Raw genomic sequence first — 18,442 nt, forward strand, 5'->3', positions numbered from 1 at the left:
CCAGTGTTCCATAGGAAACGAAGGGACTTGAACTACGACATTCCTGCTGCTTAAAAAAATGTAAACAAATTTAAATGTTTAACAACACACAAGGGCCCTTCTGTGCTGTTTTTGCCGAGATCTTGGCTGCTTCGGTTTCAAGGGCTTGAAGAGCAGACTGGAGCGTTACACCTTCAAAGATGAGAGTTGCCGGGACCCACAGTTTTTCCAATAGTAGAAATAAGATGTTTGCTGTCAGACTGCTTTAAAAAGCTGATAAAGCATACCAAAGATGAAAGTGGTGCTTTAAAGCTGCTGGCAGTCTGAAAAAGTCACTGCAGTCTTGAAAACTGGCTTGTTCTGGGGACAAGCCCTTGATGGGAAGGGGTGTGATGGCTTCTCTCGTGCTAGAAGCAAAGATAATATCCACCTACTTTGGGTGTGTAGGGTTTTGTCTAGGGATGCTGTTTAGATTGAGATGCACTGAATGTAGGGTGACATTCCAAAGGTTATTTTCAAAAAATAGGTCAGTCCGGGAAAATAAAGGTGGAGCTAAAAGAAGAAAACGGGTAGTTCAAGATTAAAAAAAAAAGAAAAAAAGAGCATGCTATATATATTTAATACAATAAGGACATAAATAATTTAAGAGTAGGAGCCAGACAGTTGCAGTTCTTTCCTGCAGAACAGCATGAACATCTTTGGAGGCAGAAAGCAAATTCTTTTCATATCGAGACACACCTACACATATGCACGTGAGTGCACACACACGTGTATATGTGTGCATGCGTGTATGCTTATATCTGCTAGCAGTGCTGCTTTTCACTTCAAATTACAGGTCAACTCTTTTTAATTTTCACATATACACCAGGGATGAAATCCAGCAGGTTCTGACAGGTTCTGGAGAACCGGTAGCAGTTCGGAGAACCGGCAAATACCACCTCTGGCTGGCCCTAGAGTGGGTTGGGAATGGAGATTTTGCAATATCCTTTCCCCAGGAGTGGGGAAGAATGGGGATTTTGCAGTATCCTTCCCCTGGAGTGGAGTGGGAATAGAGATTTTGCAGTATCCTTCCCCTGGAGTGGGGTGGGAATGGAGATTTTGTAGTATCCTTCCCCTGCCACGCCCACCAAGCCATGCTCACCAAGCCACACCACGCCCACCAAACCACGCCCACAGAACCAGTAGTAAAAAAAAATTGGATTTCACCACTGATGTACACACTTGTGTGCGTGCATTTACAAGCAAAACCATTCCATCCAGAAGAGCTTTCAAAAGAAAAGAAAAAAAAATGCAATTTCGAAGATGAACGAATCCAGTCCAAAATATTTAGGAAGCTTAACTTTATTTGTATCTATATAGTTTTTCATTCATCAAAATCTGTTCATAGCTCTGAGCCTCCCTGACATTCAGAGAACTAAAATCTGTTTTCAGGAAGCTGCATAGAAGCTTCAGGGAGTGTGTATCTAGTTGGTTTGGCTGCTTTGATTAATTTAGAAGTTACTTGCATGGCTGTCAATGAATGGATAAATAGTAGTATTCTTGATGTGTACTGTAGATCCTTTCAAAGGAGCTTCTCCCAGAAATATTCTAAAATGTCATTGTTTTCAAACACATATTTCTCTCTCTTCAACTGGAGACATTAGAACTGAGGGTACTGATCAAAGCTGCATTTCCTAGGGACTAAGCTTTCATTGATTTAAATTCTGAATTAACGTTAGGACCTCACTGTTTAAACAAGTTCTCTAATATTTTGGGACTGCATCTTCTGAAGTCCCAGATAAATTAGGATTCAGGATAGCAGGTTTATGCTCAACTATAGATGTCCTTGGTTGGTTTCTATGCTGGGAAGAGGCAGCATAATGCACTCAATGAATCAAAGTAGAGCTTGTCCCAACTCATAACAAGGCACGATTCAACATGTTAGAAATGAAAGTTTCTTTCCCTGGCTTCGGCTGTCTTCCAGTTTCATTGATCCTAGTTATGCTGTCAAGTTATTTAAACAACTGGTGCATTCACTCTTTCTTATATCAGTTAATAAGTCTTTTTTTAAAAAAAAGAATAGTTCACTCACAACCCCCCGCCCCCCCCAATATTCTTTACAAAACCAAAGAAAAGAAAGAGAAAGGAACTGAAGGCTTGAATTGCACGAGGGAACTCATAATGAGATAATAGACTGATCAAATCCAAACAGAAATTAAAGAGGCAGAGAATATTTCATTGGCTGTTTGATGTCGCTCTGGCGGAAATAAGACGGGCTTTCTTCCTTGGTGCAAAAAAACATGCTCTATGAAAGCCACTCGGCCTGGCAGAATTTCTTATGAAAATCCTTGATGAAAGAAGCCATGAGAAGCAGTGGATGCGATTCATAAATATTTGCATAAGAAGAAATTACCATGGAGCTCAGGAAATCCTATACTGCTGTCATGAATTTCAAATCCGCTTACAGTTTTTTGAATGCAGCCGGAGTATTCGCCCAGTTTTATATTGCAGAATCAGCAGTGTCGTGGCTACAATGGTGGATGTGAAGAAAAAACTTGTTTACTGTTTATTTTATAAAAATGGCTTTAGGTCTGCCCTATAAGCACCCTGGTGATGGGCATGGGTCTGCTTCTGAAGATCTGCCCAAACTTTTCAGTTTCATCCATTGGTTTGTATTTTCTTTAATTGATCTGATCGTTTTATATTCTGCCTTTTCTCATACAGTGTGATGACCTGGGGCAAGGCACGGAGGCGATACAGTCAGCTGATAGTGCAAACTCCCCTTTATTGCTCCAACTTTCTCCCCAAATGCTCCCATGTTTAGGGCAAGTCCCGGAGCAAAGTGCTCACACCCACACCTCCAGCAGCCTCTGGCTGCGAGTAGTCCAGCAAAACACTGTTAGCACAATGGCTTCAAGGCAAGAAGTCCAGCGGGGCAAGGGAACAAGGCCATGAGTTCAACAAAGCAAAGGAACAACGCAATGAGTCCAACAAAGCAAAAGAACAAGGCAACAAGTCCATGAAGCAAAGGAACAAGTCAATTATAAGGCAAGAAGTCCAGCAAACTCCAGACATCGGCAATGGCACACAAAACTCCACAAATTCAGTGCTTGTTCCCAACAAGCACTCCTCCCCACATCATCTCCTTAAGTCTCAGTCCCCAGGTGTGCCTTGTGAAGAAGGGCAAGGTACTCTCCTCCTGAGTCATCAAGTCAGCCTGCACTGTTCCCACCTCTCTCCACTCTCCATGCTCGGGGATCAGGAGACGGCAGTCCTTGCTCATCCCCTGAGCTCTGTCGCTCATCTCCACTGCCTGCCCTCTCTTCCCCCCTCTCTTGGTCATCCTGCCCCCATTCTTCCCTGCTGGTCAGCCGTCCCAAGGGACCTGGGGCTGCTTCATCTTGCTTCTCCCCATGTTCCTCCAAAGCCAAGAAGGCCGCTCCCTCGACCTCCATCGGCCCCAGCTCCCGCTTGTCCTCTGCGGACTCAGGCTACGAGGGACCCATGATATATGGGTAACATATGATTTGCTATATTATCTCCATCACCACCACAACTGTGGGGTGTAGTTTGGGCCGTGAGGGAATGGCTGACTCAAAGTCACCCACGAGCTTCTGTGGCTAAGAAAGGACTTGAATCTGGATCTCCTCAGGCTTGACCACTTCAGTAATGATGGGGAATCTCCCATGGGGGGAATCTTGAGAGTTCATGTCCCAACACACCTGGAGGCTTCAACTTTCAGAAGGCATTCACATATGTTGAAAGGCATCTGTCAACATGGCCAAACAGGAATGGTATTTGCATTTGGCTCTGTAATGTGACTCACTCATTAGAAGTAATTATTGTGGCAGCTTAGGTACTAGCTGGTGGTTTGTTATTTTGGAGCGTGTTCATATTATCTTTCCAAACAGGTGTTGCTGGCTTGCCCAGTTCTTGCAAGCTTGAGAACCAGAATTTGGACAGAATGAATGAATTGCTGAAACGCCATTAAAAGTAAACAACTCTCTGTTCTAGTTTAGAAAGCCAAAAGGGGTTGGATTAATGATTGATGACTAGCAACAAGCATGAATTATCGTTCTGCCAGTGGGTTGGAAACAAGATATTTTGGTGTCTCACAGTACTTAATAACAAGTACTTTGTCTTTCCATTGTGTAACATCAGTTAAACCTTCAAGCCAATCTGATACAAAAAAAATGTCAATTTTGAGTGACTTGTCCAGCATGTTTTGGTCTAGATTATTCTTATCTTGGTCTTTTTACATCAGAACTGGATGTTTTAGGTGATGCCTGAGCTACTGCCAATTTGCATTAATGGCAGGATTCTAAGCCTAGGCTTGCAAAGGTTCCAACGCTTGGGTTGATGTTTTGATGTCTAGTAGTCATTTTTATAAATTATTTTAGTCAACCTGCATTTTCTTCTTTGGGTTGAGCAGAACTGGCCTTGTCACTGAATAGGGTCAGGTAGCAATGCTGACCCTATGGATTTGATGTGACCCATCCCCTAAGCCAGGGATGTCAAACTCACATCATCATGGCAGCGTCACATGATGTATTGGGACTTTTCCCCTCTTTGCTAAACCGGGCATGGGTGTGACCAGCACATGACGCATCTGGCCCATGGGCTGGGAGTTTGACAGACCTGCCCTAAGCTAAGTTTGTGGCCTTGGGTTGGCCTGAAGGATACTGCTCAATTTTGAAGAAACATTGAACGCTCAGTGCCATGGTTAGCTTTATACATTGAATGGCAGGCAACATCGTCTTCTGCCTTATCCTGGTATGCAGAGTTCATTTGTGGCAAGCCATTTATTTTTTGGCATGGATAGTTCAACTTCTATGCCAGGAGTCAGCAACCTGCGGCTCTGGAGCCACATGTGGCTCTTTCACCCCTTTGCTGTGGCTCCCTGTCATTCAATATATGTGTCACTACCGCCAATGTGCGACACCTGCCAGCACGCGATTTATTGAGCTTTATTGGCCCTCAATGAAATCGAGTTTGACACCCTTGCTCTATAGAATTTCTTCCATATTGTAGAGCTGTAGGATCTTCTTGTGTAAAATCAAGTTCTATTTCACTAAGATCAATGTTATATGAAATAGAATGTTGTACCTACTATTCTTCTCATAGGAAATTAGCTGTTGGGAGGAACAAATACAGGTAGTCCTTGACTTACTACCCACAATTGAGCCCAAAATTTGTGTTGCTAAGTGAGACATTTGTTGAGTTTTGCCCCAGTTTACGACCTTTCTTGCCACAGTTGCTAAGTGAATCACTGCAGTTGTTAAGCTAACAGCACGGTTGTTATTTGAATCTGTCTTCCCCATTGACTTTGCTTGTCAGAAGGTCATAAAAGGGGGAATCACATGATCCTAGGAGGTCATGGGGCAAAGGTCATAAGTATGAGTCAGTTGCCAAATGTCTCAGTTTTGATCACATGACCATGCAACAGTCCTGCAACAGTCGTAAGCGTGTAAAATGGTCATAAGTCACTTTTTTCAGTGATGTTGTAACTTTGAATGGTCACTAAATGAACTGTTGTAAGTGAGGACTACCTGTATGGCAAACTGTGGAAGTTTCAGGATTAACATACTTAATGATGATTAGTAAAATATGCTAGAGGTGGCCTATGTAAATGTAAAGGTTCCCCTCGCACATATGTCGTTCCCGACTCTAGGGGGCAGTGCTCATCTCCGTTTCAAAGCCGAAGAGCCAGCGCTGTCCGAAGACGTCTCCGTGGTCATGTGGCCGGCATGACTAAACGCCAAAGGCACACGGAACGCTGTTACCTTCCCACCAAAGGTGGTCCCTATTTTTCTACTTGCATTTTTTACGTGCTTTCGAACTGCTAGGTTGGCAGAAGCTGGGACAAGTAACAGGAGCTCACCCCGTTACGCGGCACTAGGGATTCAAACCGCTGAACTGCCAACCTTTCGATCAACAAGCTCAGCGTCTTAGCTACTGAGCCACCGTGTCCTGCAGTAAATTTATGGCACAATAAAAAGGAGCATTCTCTTTAAGTTGAGCCTACCTCTTGGTGGCTTCACCCAGTTTTCTTGGCACAGCGTGAATGGCACTCTCTAACTTCAGAATGGGTTTTTTTATTCCCGGTTTGGCCTACATACAGTTACTAACCCCAAAGAGACAAGGGGACTCGTGTTGGCATCTGAATTGTGAAGTTCACCTCTGCAGTAAAAGCCTTGCTTTGAGGAAACAAAGAGAATTTTGGGAAAGATAAATGACAGTAATCTGTTACACACGGTTCTCTTAATTTCCAAACTGCCAACACAGATGTTGTCCACATGGAGTGTCAGTGATGTTTGTTCGGTCTTTCCTGCATTCTTTACCTTCCAGATGTGTTAGACAATAAATCTCATCGCCCCGGCCAGCATGCCAATGATGGGGCTGTAATCCAAAACATCTGGAAAGCAGAGGAAGTCTACCACATACCATAGCAGCTTCCTTTATTGCAGTGTTATTGGCCTGTGTGTAAAATATTCACCTTAACTGAAAGGATGTGTGCTCATGGTATGCCTTGTGGGTACACAATGATGGTTAGTGATGTAATGCAGCTTTCGCCAGCTGTATGCTCTCTATGTTGGACTTTTACTAGAGAATTGTAGAAATTGAAACCCAATGCAGCATATTTAAAGAACCTAGACTGGAAAAAGGTCTTACACCTTGGATGTCTACAAATCTAGACATTTCTGAGAAGGATGCATGTTACACAATGCACATAGTATAATGTGGTAGAGGAGACGAAATTTACAATTTTAAAATGCAAACCATCTGAAATGACAGTCCTACAATCAAAATATTTTTTGTCTGTTTTCACTTTTTTCTTCCGTAGGAACGGTTGCACGAAAGTTCTTCATTTCTGTTTTAAGGATTAGGGGCAATTTAGACTGGGATAATGGCAGGGAAAGAAAGGGATCCAGATTCTTAAATACATTTTTCCAATTTTGCATCTGTCAATCCATCCATCCAATTTATATTCAGCTTTCGTTCTGAGACCTCAAAATTGTGCACATAAGAACCCTGCCTCATTTTATTGTCACAGCAGTGATGTGGTGATTACATGTCTCACATTTACCATTTTAAAATATTTATCTGATTTAGAAGATGGATATGGAAACTGTAATTCTCTAAAGGAAAGCTAATAGATAGTTTTCAAAGGGGGGGGGGAAATCTTGATTAAATTTCTGTAAGTTTTTATGTATGCCAAGGAAGATTTCACACCAGAACTTTGTCAAATAAATGCATCTTTCTTGAGACATCCACCTTCCATAACTGAATTCCTCCCAAATTCACCATGGTTCATGCTAGCTAAGAATTTTGGGAGGTGTAGTCCCAATGCACAGGAAGGTATCAGGTTTAGAAAGGCTGTTCCAAGATGCAGTGCTGTCATTTTTTCCCCCTGTCCATCTTGTTTGAGGTCAGTTTACAGCTGAAAGAGAAAGCAGGAGTGTTTCAAAGTAAATGACTAATTAAATCACTCTGCTGCCTGCCAACGAAAGCTTCAATATGAAAAAAAAACCAGAATAACTTCACTTAAATGAGGACAGTGAGATGAGGACAGCGACAATTATATGTGTTTTCTCGTTCTACTTGATTGATTCCGTCAATTGATGTTCCTGTTGTGAGACATAACTCTAAAAAGCAGCTTGCTATATATCCTTTCTCGCTTTCTAAATAAATCTCACTTTGTCTGAAAGGACAGAGTGGGATTTATTTAGGGCACTTTTTAAGATTTGTTTTTCCAAAAGTTTTTGTTAACCACGGTGCCATGAATCGGGGAGTGGCAACATCTTATATTAATCAAAGAAACACAATCATAACTGATGCTATAGTTAAGACTTAAGCTGAAAGGGGCCAAAAGATGCAGTTCAGGTAGGAGTCAAGAATTTTCCTTTTTATATGTTTATGGAAATAGAATAGAATAGAATAGAATAGAATAGAATAGAATAGAATAGAATAGAATAGAATAGAATAGAATAGAATAGAATAGAATTCTTTATTGGCCAAGTGTGATTAAACACACAAGGAATTTGTCTTTGATGCACATAAAAAGAAAAGGAGACATAATGAGGAGCCTGGTGGCGTAGCTGATTAAGCACTGTTACAGTGTACCAGCTGTCTGCAATTACTGCAAGTTCAAATCTCACCAGACTCAAGGTCGACTCAGCCTTCCATCCTTTCTAAGGTAGGTAAAATGAGGACCCAGTCTGTGGGGGCAATAAGCTGACTTTGTATAAATATACAAAAGTATGAAGGCTATTGCTTAACGCATTGTAAGCCGCCCTGAGTCTCTGCAGAAGGGCAGCATATCAATCAAAATTAAAAACAAAAAAAGATACATTTGTCAAGAATCATAAGGCACAGCAGTTAATGATGGTCATAGGGTACAAATAAGCAATCGAATCATACTAGGAAACAATAAATATAAATCGTAAGGATACAGCAATAAGTTACAGTCATACAGTCATAAGTGGGAGGAGATGGGTGACAGGAATGATGAGAAGATTAATAGTAATGAAGCCTAATGCTTAGCAGAGTGATGGCGTTTGGGGAAAAACTTGTGTCTAGTTGTTCTGGTGTTCTGGTGTGCAGTGCTTTATAGCGTTGTTTTGAGGGTAGAAGTTGAAACAGTTTATGTCCAGGATGTGAGGGGTCTGTAAATATTTTCACAGCCCTCTTTTTGACTCATCTAGTATACAGGTCCTCAATGGAAGGCAGGTTGGTAGTAATTGTTTTTTTGTTTTTTTTGCAGTTCTTAGTCATCCAGGTCATGGTTGCCCCAAAGATGCTTTTTCAAGAGGCAACTGAACTTTCTGGTTTTTCTTTGAAGACGTTTCATAAAATGACTTTGAATGGCTAAAATAGAGATTGAATTTCCAGCTTGGCCTGTGTTTCAGACTTACTTGGTTTAAGACTAAAGCCATGACTAAGGTCTTAGAAGAAGATGGACACATAAGACGACATCAATCAATCTCTCCCTTTTTAAAAGCCTAGCTGCCTGTTTCCTCTTACTGTACATGTAGTCCTTGACTTACAACAGTTTACTTAATGATCATTCAAAGTTACAATGGCGCTGAAAAAAATGACTTATGACCATTTTTCACACTTACGACTGTTGCAGCATCCCCATGGTCGTCTGATCAAAATTCAGACGCTTGGCAACTGATTCATATTTATGACGGTCACAGTGTCATGGTGACCTATGATCACTTTTTCCAACCTTTTGACAAGCAAACGGGGAAGCCAGATTCACTTAACAACCTAATTTAATAACTGCAGTGATTCACTTAACAACTATGACAAGAAAGTTTGTTAAATGGACAAAATTCACTTAACAAATGTCTCACTTAACCACAGAAATTTTGGGTTCAGTTGTGGTCATAAGTCGAGGACTACCTGTATTCTGTTGTTTGATTTAGAATTCTTAATGATGGTGACTTTGAATTTTATTTTAATAGAATTATATTTTTATGCTGAAATGGTTCAAAAAGACAGTCAGTACCGGCTATTGGGAGTTGCAGAGTTTCTTATGTCATCTCAGAACTTTAGTCACATATTTCCCACTTCTTGTTTGCTGCATTGGAAGACTGTGATGTGCCTGCCCCAATGATTTTGGTGATTTTGGAGATATGGGGAGGTAGGCATGGAATAAAGAGGGATATTACTCAAGGAAATTATCTAGTAAAATTTGAAATATAATATGCTGTTAATAATAGGGAAGGACAGGGAACTAGTTCAGCAGTTGCCAGGATTCAAAAACTGATTTAAACACACACACACACACACACACACACACACACACACACACACACACACACAATTGGAAGCTTGGAAAAGTGTAGAACTGGCAGCAAGTAGAGAGAGAGTAATAATTATGCTAGTTTCTGGAGCAAAAACATCAAAGAAATCTGGAATACTGGGTTGAAGCCAACAGGATCAACAAGAAAATGTTACTTTCATGGCATTTGAAGGCAGAAAACATTTGAAATTGGCTTAACACAATAAAAGAAAGAAAATTCCACTATCCCCGTTATTTTGTATATATTTATAGCCTAATCCATCCACTTTGTTTCATCTCCCCTCTTCATTGGACCCTTGTTCCCTACTCAAATCACGATCAAGCCCCATTCTTCAGCGTGCTAAATCTTCTACACAACTTCACTCCACCCATCCATCTTATTCAGTTGATTGCCTTATCACACCTTGAATGGCTTCCAAGATACCTATCTCAGCTTCTGCTCTTCTGCACAAATATTTATCCTTCTGATTTGCACCCACACAACTTGCTCTTCAGGCTCAAAATTTTGATGCAGAGCAATCAAGAACTTAAGTCTAATCCAGCCATTACTAAAATTGTGACCCACGTTTTGTTGCAAATGCCAGTGCCGGCGGGAAGTTAATGCTATGTACGACTCTTCAAGAAGCATCAGGGTCTCTTTTGACAGCTCAATTGACTTCTGCTTCCCAAGAGACCTTCTCACAACAAGTAAAGAAATTTAGCACTGATGGCTTTGTGTCAGTGAGTGGAAATATTCAAACTCCATGGTAAAATAATTATCGCCGAGATTTGAAGCGCTGTGAATGAATGAGTTAAGTGGACTCTTGTTACCAGCTTCTTAATGTGAAGGGTTTTAATTGAATCCACTTTCAACGAGTGGAATCCTCCCTTTGCCAGAGCGAACATTCCTGTTACACAACAGCGATTACTGCCGTTTCTGTTTTCAATATCAGAGCTCCACTGAAATTTGGTTAGCAATATACTCTTCCTTTCCTTTCCTTTTTTGAAGGAAAGCTTCAAATATGAAAGCAATCGTTTTCCACGAGAGCCTGAGGCTTCCAAGCTGAAAATGAGAGGAACAACACAACCAGCATTAGAACGGTGTGGCAAATTTGAATATAAGCTGGATTGAAATCCTTAAGGCATATGGAGTTTAAATGCTGAAAATAAAATACAAAACCTCCTGAATGCTCGGAGGCCAAATCTATTGAAAGCTTGGCTGGTTTCAAGCACTCTACAAGCTGCCAAAAGTGGGGTTTGGGGTCCTATTTATCCTGCTGGCTGCCAGAACCAAACAGAGATTTGATAGAATCCAGTCTTTATTGGCAGGATGTTATAGCCTACAGTCTCTGTTTTTTGCCTTGAGTGAGGAGGCATGGCGATCTGTGTCCAATCTGAGAAGTCCACAAGATAGGAGAGAGCAGGGGTGGGCTGCTGGGGGTTCACAGGGGTTCAGCTAAGATTCTGTGCAGTTCGGAGAACCCCCAAATCCCACTCTTGGCTGGCCCACTCCTCCCCTCCCCTCTCAGGACTCCCCAAGCAGCCCGTTTTGGATGCAGCTAAGTGCAGGGCGTGCACGGAGGCTCAGGGAGGGCGAAAAACGGGCCTACCAGAAGTTCAGAAACGGCTTCCAGAGGGCCTCCGGAGCCTGGGGAGGCCGTTTTCGCCCTCCCAGAGGCTCAAGGAAAGGCTCCAGAGTCTGGGGAGGACAAAAACACACACTCCCGCCATGGTGCAGGAGGCTGACTAGGCCACGCCCACCATGGCCATGCCCACCCAGCAAAGAGCCTTGGTAGCACAGCAGACTAAAGCACTGTTAAGTAACACCAGCTGCCTGCAATTACTGCAAGTTCGAATCTCACCAGGCTCAAGGTTGACTCAGCCTTCCATCCTTTCGAGGTAGGTAAAATGAGGACCCGGATTGTGCGGGCAATAAGCTGACTTTATATAAAAAAGAACACCGCTGGGGGGCGGGGGGGCAAAAGCCCTACTAAGCAGGTATATACAAAAGTATGAAGGCTATTGCTTAACATATTGTAAGCCGCCCCGAGTCTCTGGAAAAGGGCGGCATATAAATCGAACCAATAAATAAATAAATAGATAACCGGGTAGAGAACCCCTTGCTAAAATTTTTGAAGCCCACCACTGGGAGAGAGGGCTCCAGGAAGAGGTAACAGATCTCACCAGCAGTAACAGCAGCACTCTCCACCAAGTTGTGCAGACGATTTCAAAGACGGTTAGTGTGGATTCAGCAACTGCAAAGAAGGCATATGAATACAGACACACAGGCGTCATTCACAAATAATGCTAGATCTGATTTTTTTAAAATTATGGTTGGTTAAGCAAGCCCATAATGGCCTCCTAGCTCAGCCATCCCACTAGCAAGTGAATCAAGTTCTGGTTTGGCCATAGGGTTCTTCTGCAGTGCTTAGAAGGAACCAGTTTAACCAGGATTCACCTTAGCATGGAGAAACTCCTATCTGCAATGCATGGTCTTTATGAGAAAAGGAACCTTCTCAGTCTTCTCATATCTCCAGGGTGGCTGCAATGGCTCAGCCTGGACACCTCACAAAGTTTTATAGTCCTTGTAGGTTTTAACATTTGAAGACATTTTGTTCTGACCCAGCTCCCCAAACACAACAAACCCTCTGTAGTTGAAGCAATGATTCCTTCATTAGGAGCGCCAGCAGCCCCAGCAAAAAGTTTCTCTCTTACAGCAGGCTAACAAGTCTGTCCGGCAGGGAGATGAATAGTTGTCTGTCACATCTATTCATCTCCACCCCCTGCCTTTTATCCCCAGAGCTAGGATGGGGCTTCACTAGCAGTGGTGGCTCTTCTGTCCCAAGGATCGGCCCATGGATTTCTGCTGCTCTCCTCTCCTCTGCCTTCTGCACATCCATGTGTCAGGCACTGGACCCAGCTGTTCCTCCTCTTCCTCATCAGCCACCTCCAGACCTGGGGGCTATTGACTCTCCATCTGAGGGCTGACGGATGGCCCAGGATCCGCCTCTGTCTGTCTGTCTGTCTCTCTCTCTCTGCCAGCTCCATTCTCTCTTCCCCCTCAATGCTCTCAGGTTGCCTTGATGCTGACCCTGACTCCCACGCCTCCTCGTCCTCTGTTTCAGCTGCTGGAGGGGCCAGTGGCCAACAGGCCACAACACATCCTATTGAAACTCCTCTCTCAAAATCTGGACCTTACCTGAGACATTGCTTTTCAGCCAGATCATATTTCTCAACCTGGAAATCTTTGGGTCTTTAATTGTCATGCAGAGGTGGTACTGTTGGAAGTGAAAAATACTTTAAATATCGCAATAGAAATAGCACTTAGACTTATATACTGCTTCACAGTGCTTCACAGACCTCTCTGAGCAGTTTACAGTCAGCATATTGCCCCCAACAATCTGGGTCCTCTTTTACCGACCTCAGAAAGATGGAAGGCTGAGTCGACCTTGAACTGCTCAGGTTCAAATTCTTGGCTACAGGCAGAGTTAGCCTGCAAAACTCCATTCTAACCACTCTGCCATGCTCAAATACTTTAGCCACCTAATGAGAAGAGAGGACTCATTGGAAAAGACAATTGATATTTGGAAAAGATTGAAGGCAAAAGAAGAAAGGGACAGCAGTGGATGAGATGGTTAGATGGTCATTGACACAATGAACATCCATTTGGGCAAACTCCAGGAGACAGTGGACGACAGGGCCCCCTTGCGTGCTATGATCCATGGGGTTGTGAAGAATTGGATGCAACTTTGTTGTTGTTAATTGTGAAGTCATGTCCAACCCATCATGACCCCATGGATAACTTTCCTCCAGGCTTTCCTGTCCTCTTCCATTAGGCTCTTCTCCAGTGAGTCTTTCCTTCTCATTAGGTGGCCAAAGTACTTGAGTTTCACCTTCAGGATCTGGTCTTCTAAAGAGCAGTCAGGGTTGATCTCCTCTAGGACTGACCTGTTTGATTGCCTTGCAGTCCAAGGGACTCGCAGGAGTCTTCTCCAGCACCATAGTTCAAAGGCCTCAATTCTTTGATGCTCAGCCTTCCTTATGGTCCAACTTTCACAACCATACATTGCAACTGGGAAAACCATAGCCTTGACTATACGCCCTAGACTCAACTTAGTGATTGAACGACAACAACAAATACCAAGTAGGCTAGATGGGGAAAGATTTGATACAGGGTAGCATAGCTTTGGATATCAGCAAACCTCTTAACTCTGTAGAATGGCTTTCAAGAAGATCTACCATCTATTTTCTCCCTGCAGCTCTGCTTCCCTCATTTTCTCACTTAAGATCTGTCAAGATCTCCATTCTCTGGGCTTCTCTCCTGGTCTTATTTGTTGAAGGTTTCCTACTTGGTGTAACTACTCTGATTAAATCTTCAATCAGAGTCAGTTGTGAGCATAGACACATCCCTGAAGTTATTCACAAAGCTCTTTAACCCTGTAGGTTGAGTGAATAGAATGCAAATTTGATCTTCCATAGGTAGACTGAGAGCTCCCGATTCCACACAAGTTTTAAATTCTGTGAGGAAATAATTGAAATGCTTTCCTCATGAGAAATTCCATACTAATAACTGTTCCAATTTTCCTTAGAACCACTGCATTTCAAATTCATTTTTTCTTTAGAAATTAAATTTACATTTGTACACACTGTTCTCATATTTCACTTATGTTAGCTCAGCAGACCTGATAAAACTTTGTTATATGTTATTGTAGGGCAGCACCTTATTATAAATGGGAGCGGCTGAGGAGGAAAGAAGTGTTCTAATGGAAAATGGGAATTATTAAGTCAAGCATCAAGAGTACACCAAATTGCCTATTCCTGTTTGAAAGGCATTTCTGTGTTCTTCTTTAACTAGCTGTTTCTGGCAGTAAATGTAGTATCCAAACAATCAGGATTTTTAATATGACTCCTGTGAAGTTTCTGTGTTTTGATCAGTAAGCAGTTGGAATATTTTTGATCCTTCCACATCAAGCTAAAAATCTCGGACTATTGTAGATCCTGGGTATCAGATGCAAAAGTCTATGCAGAGGCAATCCATTCCTGCATTCATTGCAATACGGTACCGGTAGTTCTCAATTTACAGCCATTTGTTTAGTGACTGTCTGTTGTGACCTAGGCTTACTGAGTCATTAAAACACACGAGTAGTCGCAAAAACCTCTTTTATTGCAACAGCTGTGAATTACTTTCATTCACAGCTGAGTCCCAATTAGTTGCAAAAAGTCCTTCGGGATAATCACCAACCTTTATCTCCCTTGACATGCTGCCAAAGACTTACTTGGCTAAGTCACACAGAGTCCAGAATCAAACAGAGATGCTGACTGGGAACAGAATTAACAACATTGCTTTCCTGCAAAGGGCCCACATGCCTTTGCTCCTCTTTTAAGCCATATGGGAGGGGCCAGTCATCTCCAGGCCTTACTGCCGAGTCGTCCCTTTTGTTTTAGCTGTTCTTGCCTTCTGACAGCTCTGCACATGCACGCACTGGGAACAGGCTCCTCCTGTTCCTCTGCCTCTTTGCTGCCCGACTCTGGAGGCTCTGGAGTCCGTGCATCACTCCCAGATGGCCCTGGCCCCATCTCTGCCTCTGACGCAGAGCGCTTGTCCGTGCCTTCCCCTGACTCCAGGACTGGCCCATGTTCCTCCCCAGCCTACTCACTGTCTGACTCTGCTGCCAGCTCTGCAGTCTGCTGGCGGACCACAACACTGTCTGAAGTTACAATGGCACTGAAAAAAGTGACTTATGACCATTTTTTCACACTTACGACCATTGTAGTATCCCCATGGTCTCATGTGGTTTACATTCAGATGCTTGGCAACTGACTTACATTTATGACGGTTGCAGGGCCCCCGAGTCACGTGATCCTCTTTTGCAACCTTCTGACAAGCCAAGTCAATATGGGGGGGGGGGGACCAGATTCACTTAACAATCATGTTAGTAATTTAACAACTGCGGCGATTCGCTTAACAAATGTGGCAAGAAAAGTCGTAAAATGGGGCAAGGCTCGCTTAACAAATTTCTCACTTAGCAATATGAATCTTGGGCTCGATCGTGATCGTACTATCTATACAGGAAATCCTTTAACACACAAGCGTATTGGAGCCTGCCATTTATGTGATAATTGTAAAATGAGTTTATGACCGTTTATGCAGCAGATGTACACGGCAGTCATAAAGTGAACACAGGGAACATTAAGTGAACTCATTATTTGATATGGTGTGGTTTTACTGAAAACATTTAAGTAAGTGCTGGTTTTCGGCAAAACCATCGCAAACCGTGGTCATGTGACCACGGGGTGCTGCAAACAGATGTAAATGCAGCTGGGATTGCTGAGCACCCAAAGTGTGTGTGTGTGTGTGTGTGTGTGTGTTGTGACCTTCAGAACCGGGTTATAACTTCCTTTTTCCAAGTAGGTTGTAAGTTTGAACAGTCGCTAAGTGACTTGTCGTAAGTCAAGGACTATCTGTATTTGTTCTTATGCTTATCTTTGGGAAGCTTGTTTGGCAACTTTCCATGAGGGATTTGGAAGGGCTTCACGCCAGTCAGTGTCCCTTAAACCCCAAGAAATGCTCCATTCCAAATGGAGCAGAAGGTACAGGTTGTTCTTTACCACGCTTGGAACCATAAAAAGTGCATTGGCGCAACCTTTATGGAATCCAGAACGGGTCTCTGAAGAGTTGATTCTATATGGAAGACAAAAAAATTCATGGGGAATGCTTGACATAATCCAAATGAAAATTCTAAGCTCCGTTTCTAACACAGATTCAAGATTCAGTCTGTAGAGATTCTCAGCCATCCAGGTCATGGTTGTCCCAAAGGTGCTTTTTCAGGAGGCAACTGGACTTTTTTGTTTTTTTCTTTTGAAGACGTTTCGCTTCTCATCCAAGAAGCTTCTTCAGCTCTGACAGGATCCATTCCTTACTATTCTGGCAGAGCTGAAGAAGCTTTTTGGATGAGAAGCAAAACGTCTTCAAAAGAAAAAAGAAAAAAAACCAAGGAAGTCCAGTTGCCTCCTGAAAAAGCACCTTTGGGACATTTAAGATCCAGGGTGCTTATTGATTTAGGTCCATGTCTACCAGTGGTGGGTTTCACAATTTTTTACTATGGGTTCTGTGGGTGTGGCTTGGTGGGCAATGGCATGGCTTGGTGGGCATGGCAGGGGAAGAATACTGTAAAATCTCCATTCCCACCCCACTCCAGGGGAAGGATACTGTAAAATCTCCATTCCTACCCCACTCCAAGGGAAGGTTGCTGTAAAATCCCCATTTCCTCCCGATCAGCTGGGACTTGGGAGGCAGAGAATAGATGGGGGCGGGGCCAGTCAGAGGTGGTATTTACCGGTTCTCCGAACTACTCAAAATTTCCGCTACCGGTTCTCCAGAACTGGTCATAACCTGCTGAAACCCACTTCTGATGTCTACCTTTCCCATGCAAATATATAAAATCTTGCATTTTTCTTTTTCTCCCCTCCCCTCCCCCCTCCCCCCCCCCCCCCCGCAGTTACTTGGCTGATCAGTGCTGGAATGGCGGCTTCATCTACTTGATCATGTTACGCCGAATCAAGCGCAAGGCCCCACTTCCTCCGTCAAATGGCAACAACAGTAAGAGCACCGAACCCAAAGCCAGGCCTACCTCCGAGCCCAGTGGGAAAACCACTCAAAATGGCAAAAGGACGAGAAAGTTTGGGGTCATTACCAGAACTGTTCCGGGTGGTAAGGACAGCAAGAGCACCTCTAGAACAGATCAGGAGAACGGACATTGTGCCCTGGATGGGTTGCATTCAGAGGCATCCAAAACAGAGAACCAAGCAGACGATCAGCTTCTCACGGCAGACTTCCCTTTTCCAGCAGACCATTACCGCTCCCGTCTTTCAGAGGGAGGCATTCTAGACCTGAACTCCAGCGAAGTATCCTTGCAGGTAAAGACTTTGAGAACTTTCAGTACTTGGGTACCAGAAATATTTCTTAAAAAAAAAAAAAAAAAGAGGTAGCTTTCCTTCAATATTTTAACTTTCCTTGAATATTTAGTTGTGTGCAATGCAGGAAAAGATTAAAATGGTCCATTGAGCCACGGTGGCGCAGTGGTTAGAGTGCAGTATTGCAGGCTACTTCTGCTGACTGCCGGCTGCCTGCAATTTGGCAGTTCAAATCTCGCCAGGCCCAAAGTTGACTCAGCCTTCCATCCTTCCAAGGTGGGCAAAATGAGGACTCAGATTGTTGGGGGCAATATGCTGACTCTGTAAACTGCTTAGAGAGGGCTGTAAAGCACTGTAAAGCAGCATATAAATCTAAGTGCTATTGCTATTCTGGCCTGGGAGTTCTGGGAGTTGAAGTCCACACATCTTAAACTGCCAAGGTTGGGAAACTCTACTCAAATGAATCAGTTCAAGGACAGGATACTTGAGTTAAAGCAACCACATCTTCTCAGTAAGACTGAGTTTATTTCTGCATGTATGTCTATATAGATATTTCACATTGCTGATGGTTCCAGTGGAAATGTGCTCTGTGCATCATGTATATATATATACACTATGGAAGTATTGTTTTAAAGTAGGTACCGGGAACCTTCTGGAGAACGTGGCTGCTTTAAGATTAGGGGCTTTGCTTGTACTAGGGCACTTCATAAAGTGCAAATGCACTGCCTATTGTATTCTGGACTGGAGCTTCAGAATTGCCCCTCCACAAGTAAACACTAA

At 43.1% G+C, this 18,442-nt stretch overlaps 1 protein-coding gene across 1 annotated transcript in view; it reads left to right on the forward strand.

Annotated features, from left to right (window-relative positions):
- PDZD2 (PDZ domain containing 2) overlaps positions 1–18,442 on the forward strand; it is a 238,000-nt gene that overhangs the window by 114,677 nt on the left and 104,881 nt on the right. Inside the window, exon 2 of the mRNA XM_070935965.1 lies at positions 17,248–17,665. Coding sequence (XP_070792066.1) covers positions 17,248–17,665 — 418 coding nt within the window. The remainder of the gene's footprint in view (positions 1–17,247; positions 17,666–18,442) is intronic.

Source organism: Pituophis catenifer, unplaced genomic scaffold (assembly GCF_029215685.1).
Source record: "Pituophis catenifer annectens isolate HBS135680 unplaced genomic scaffold, rPitCat1.0.hap2 SCAF_2, whole genome shotgun sequence".
Lineage (NCBI taxonomy): Eukaryota > Metazoa > Chordata > Lepidosauria > Squamata > Colubridae > Pituophis > Pituophis catenifer.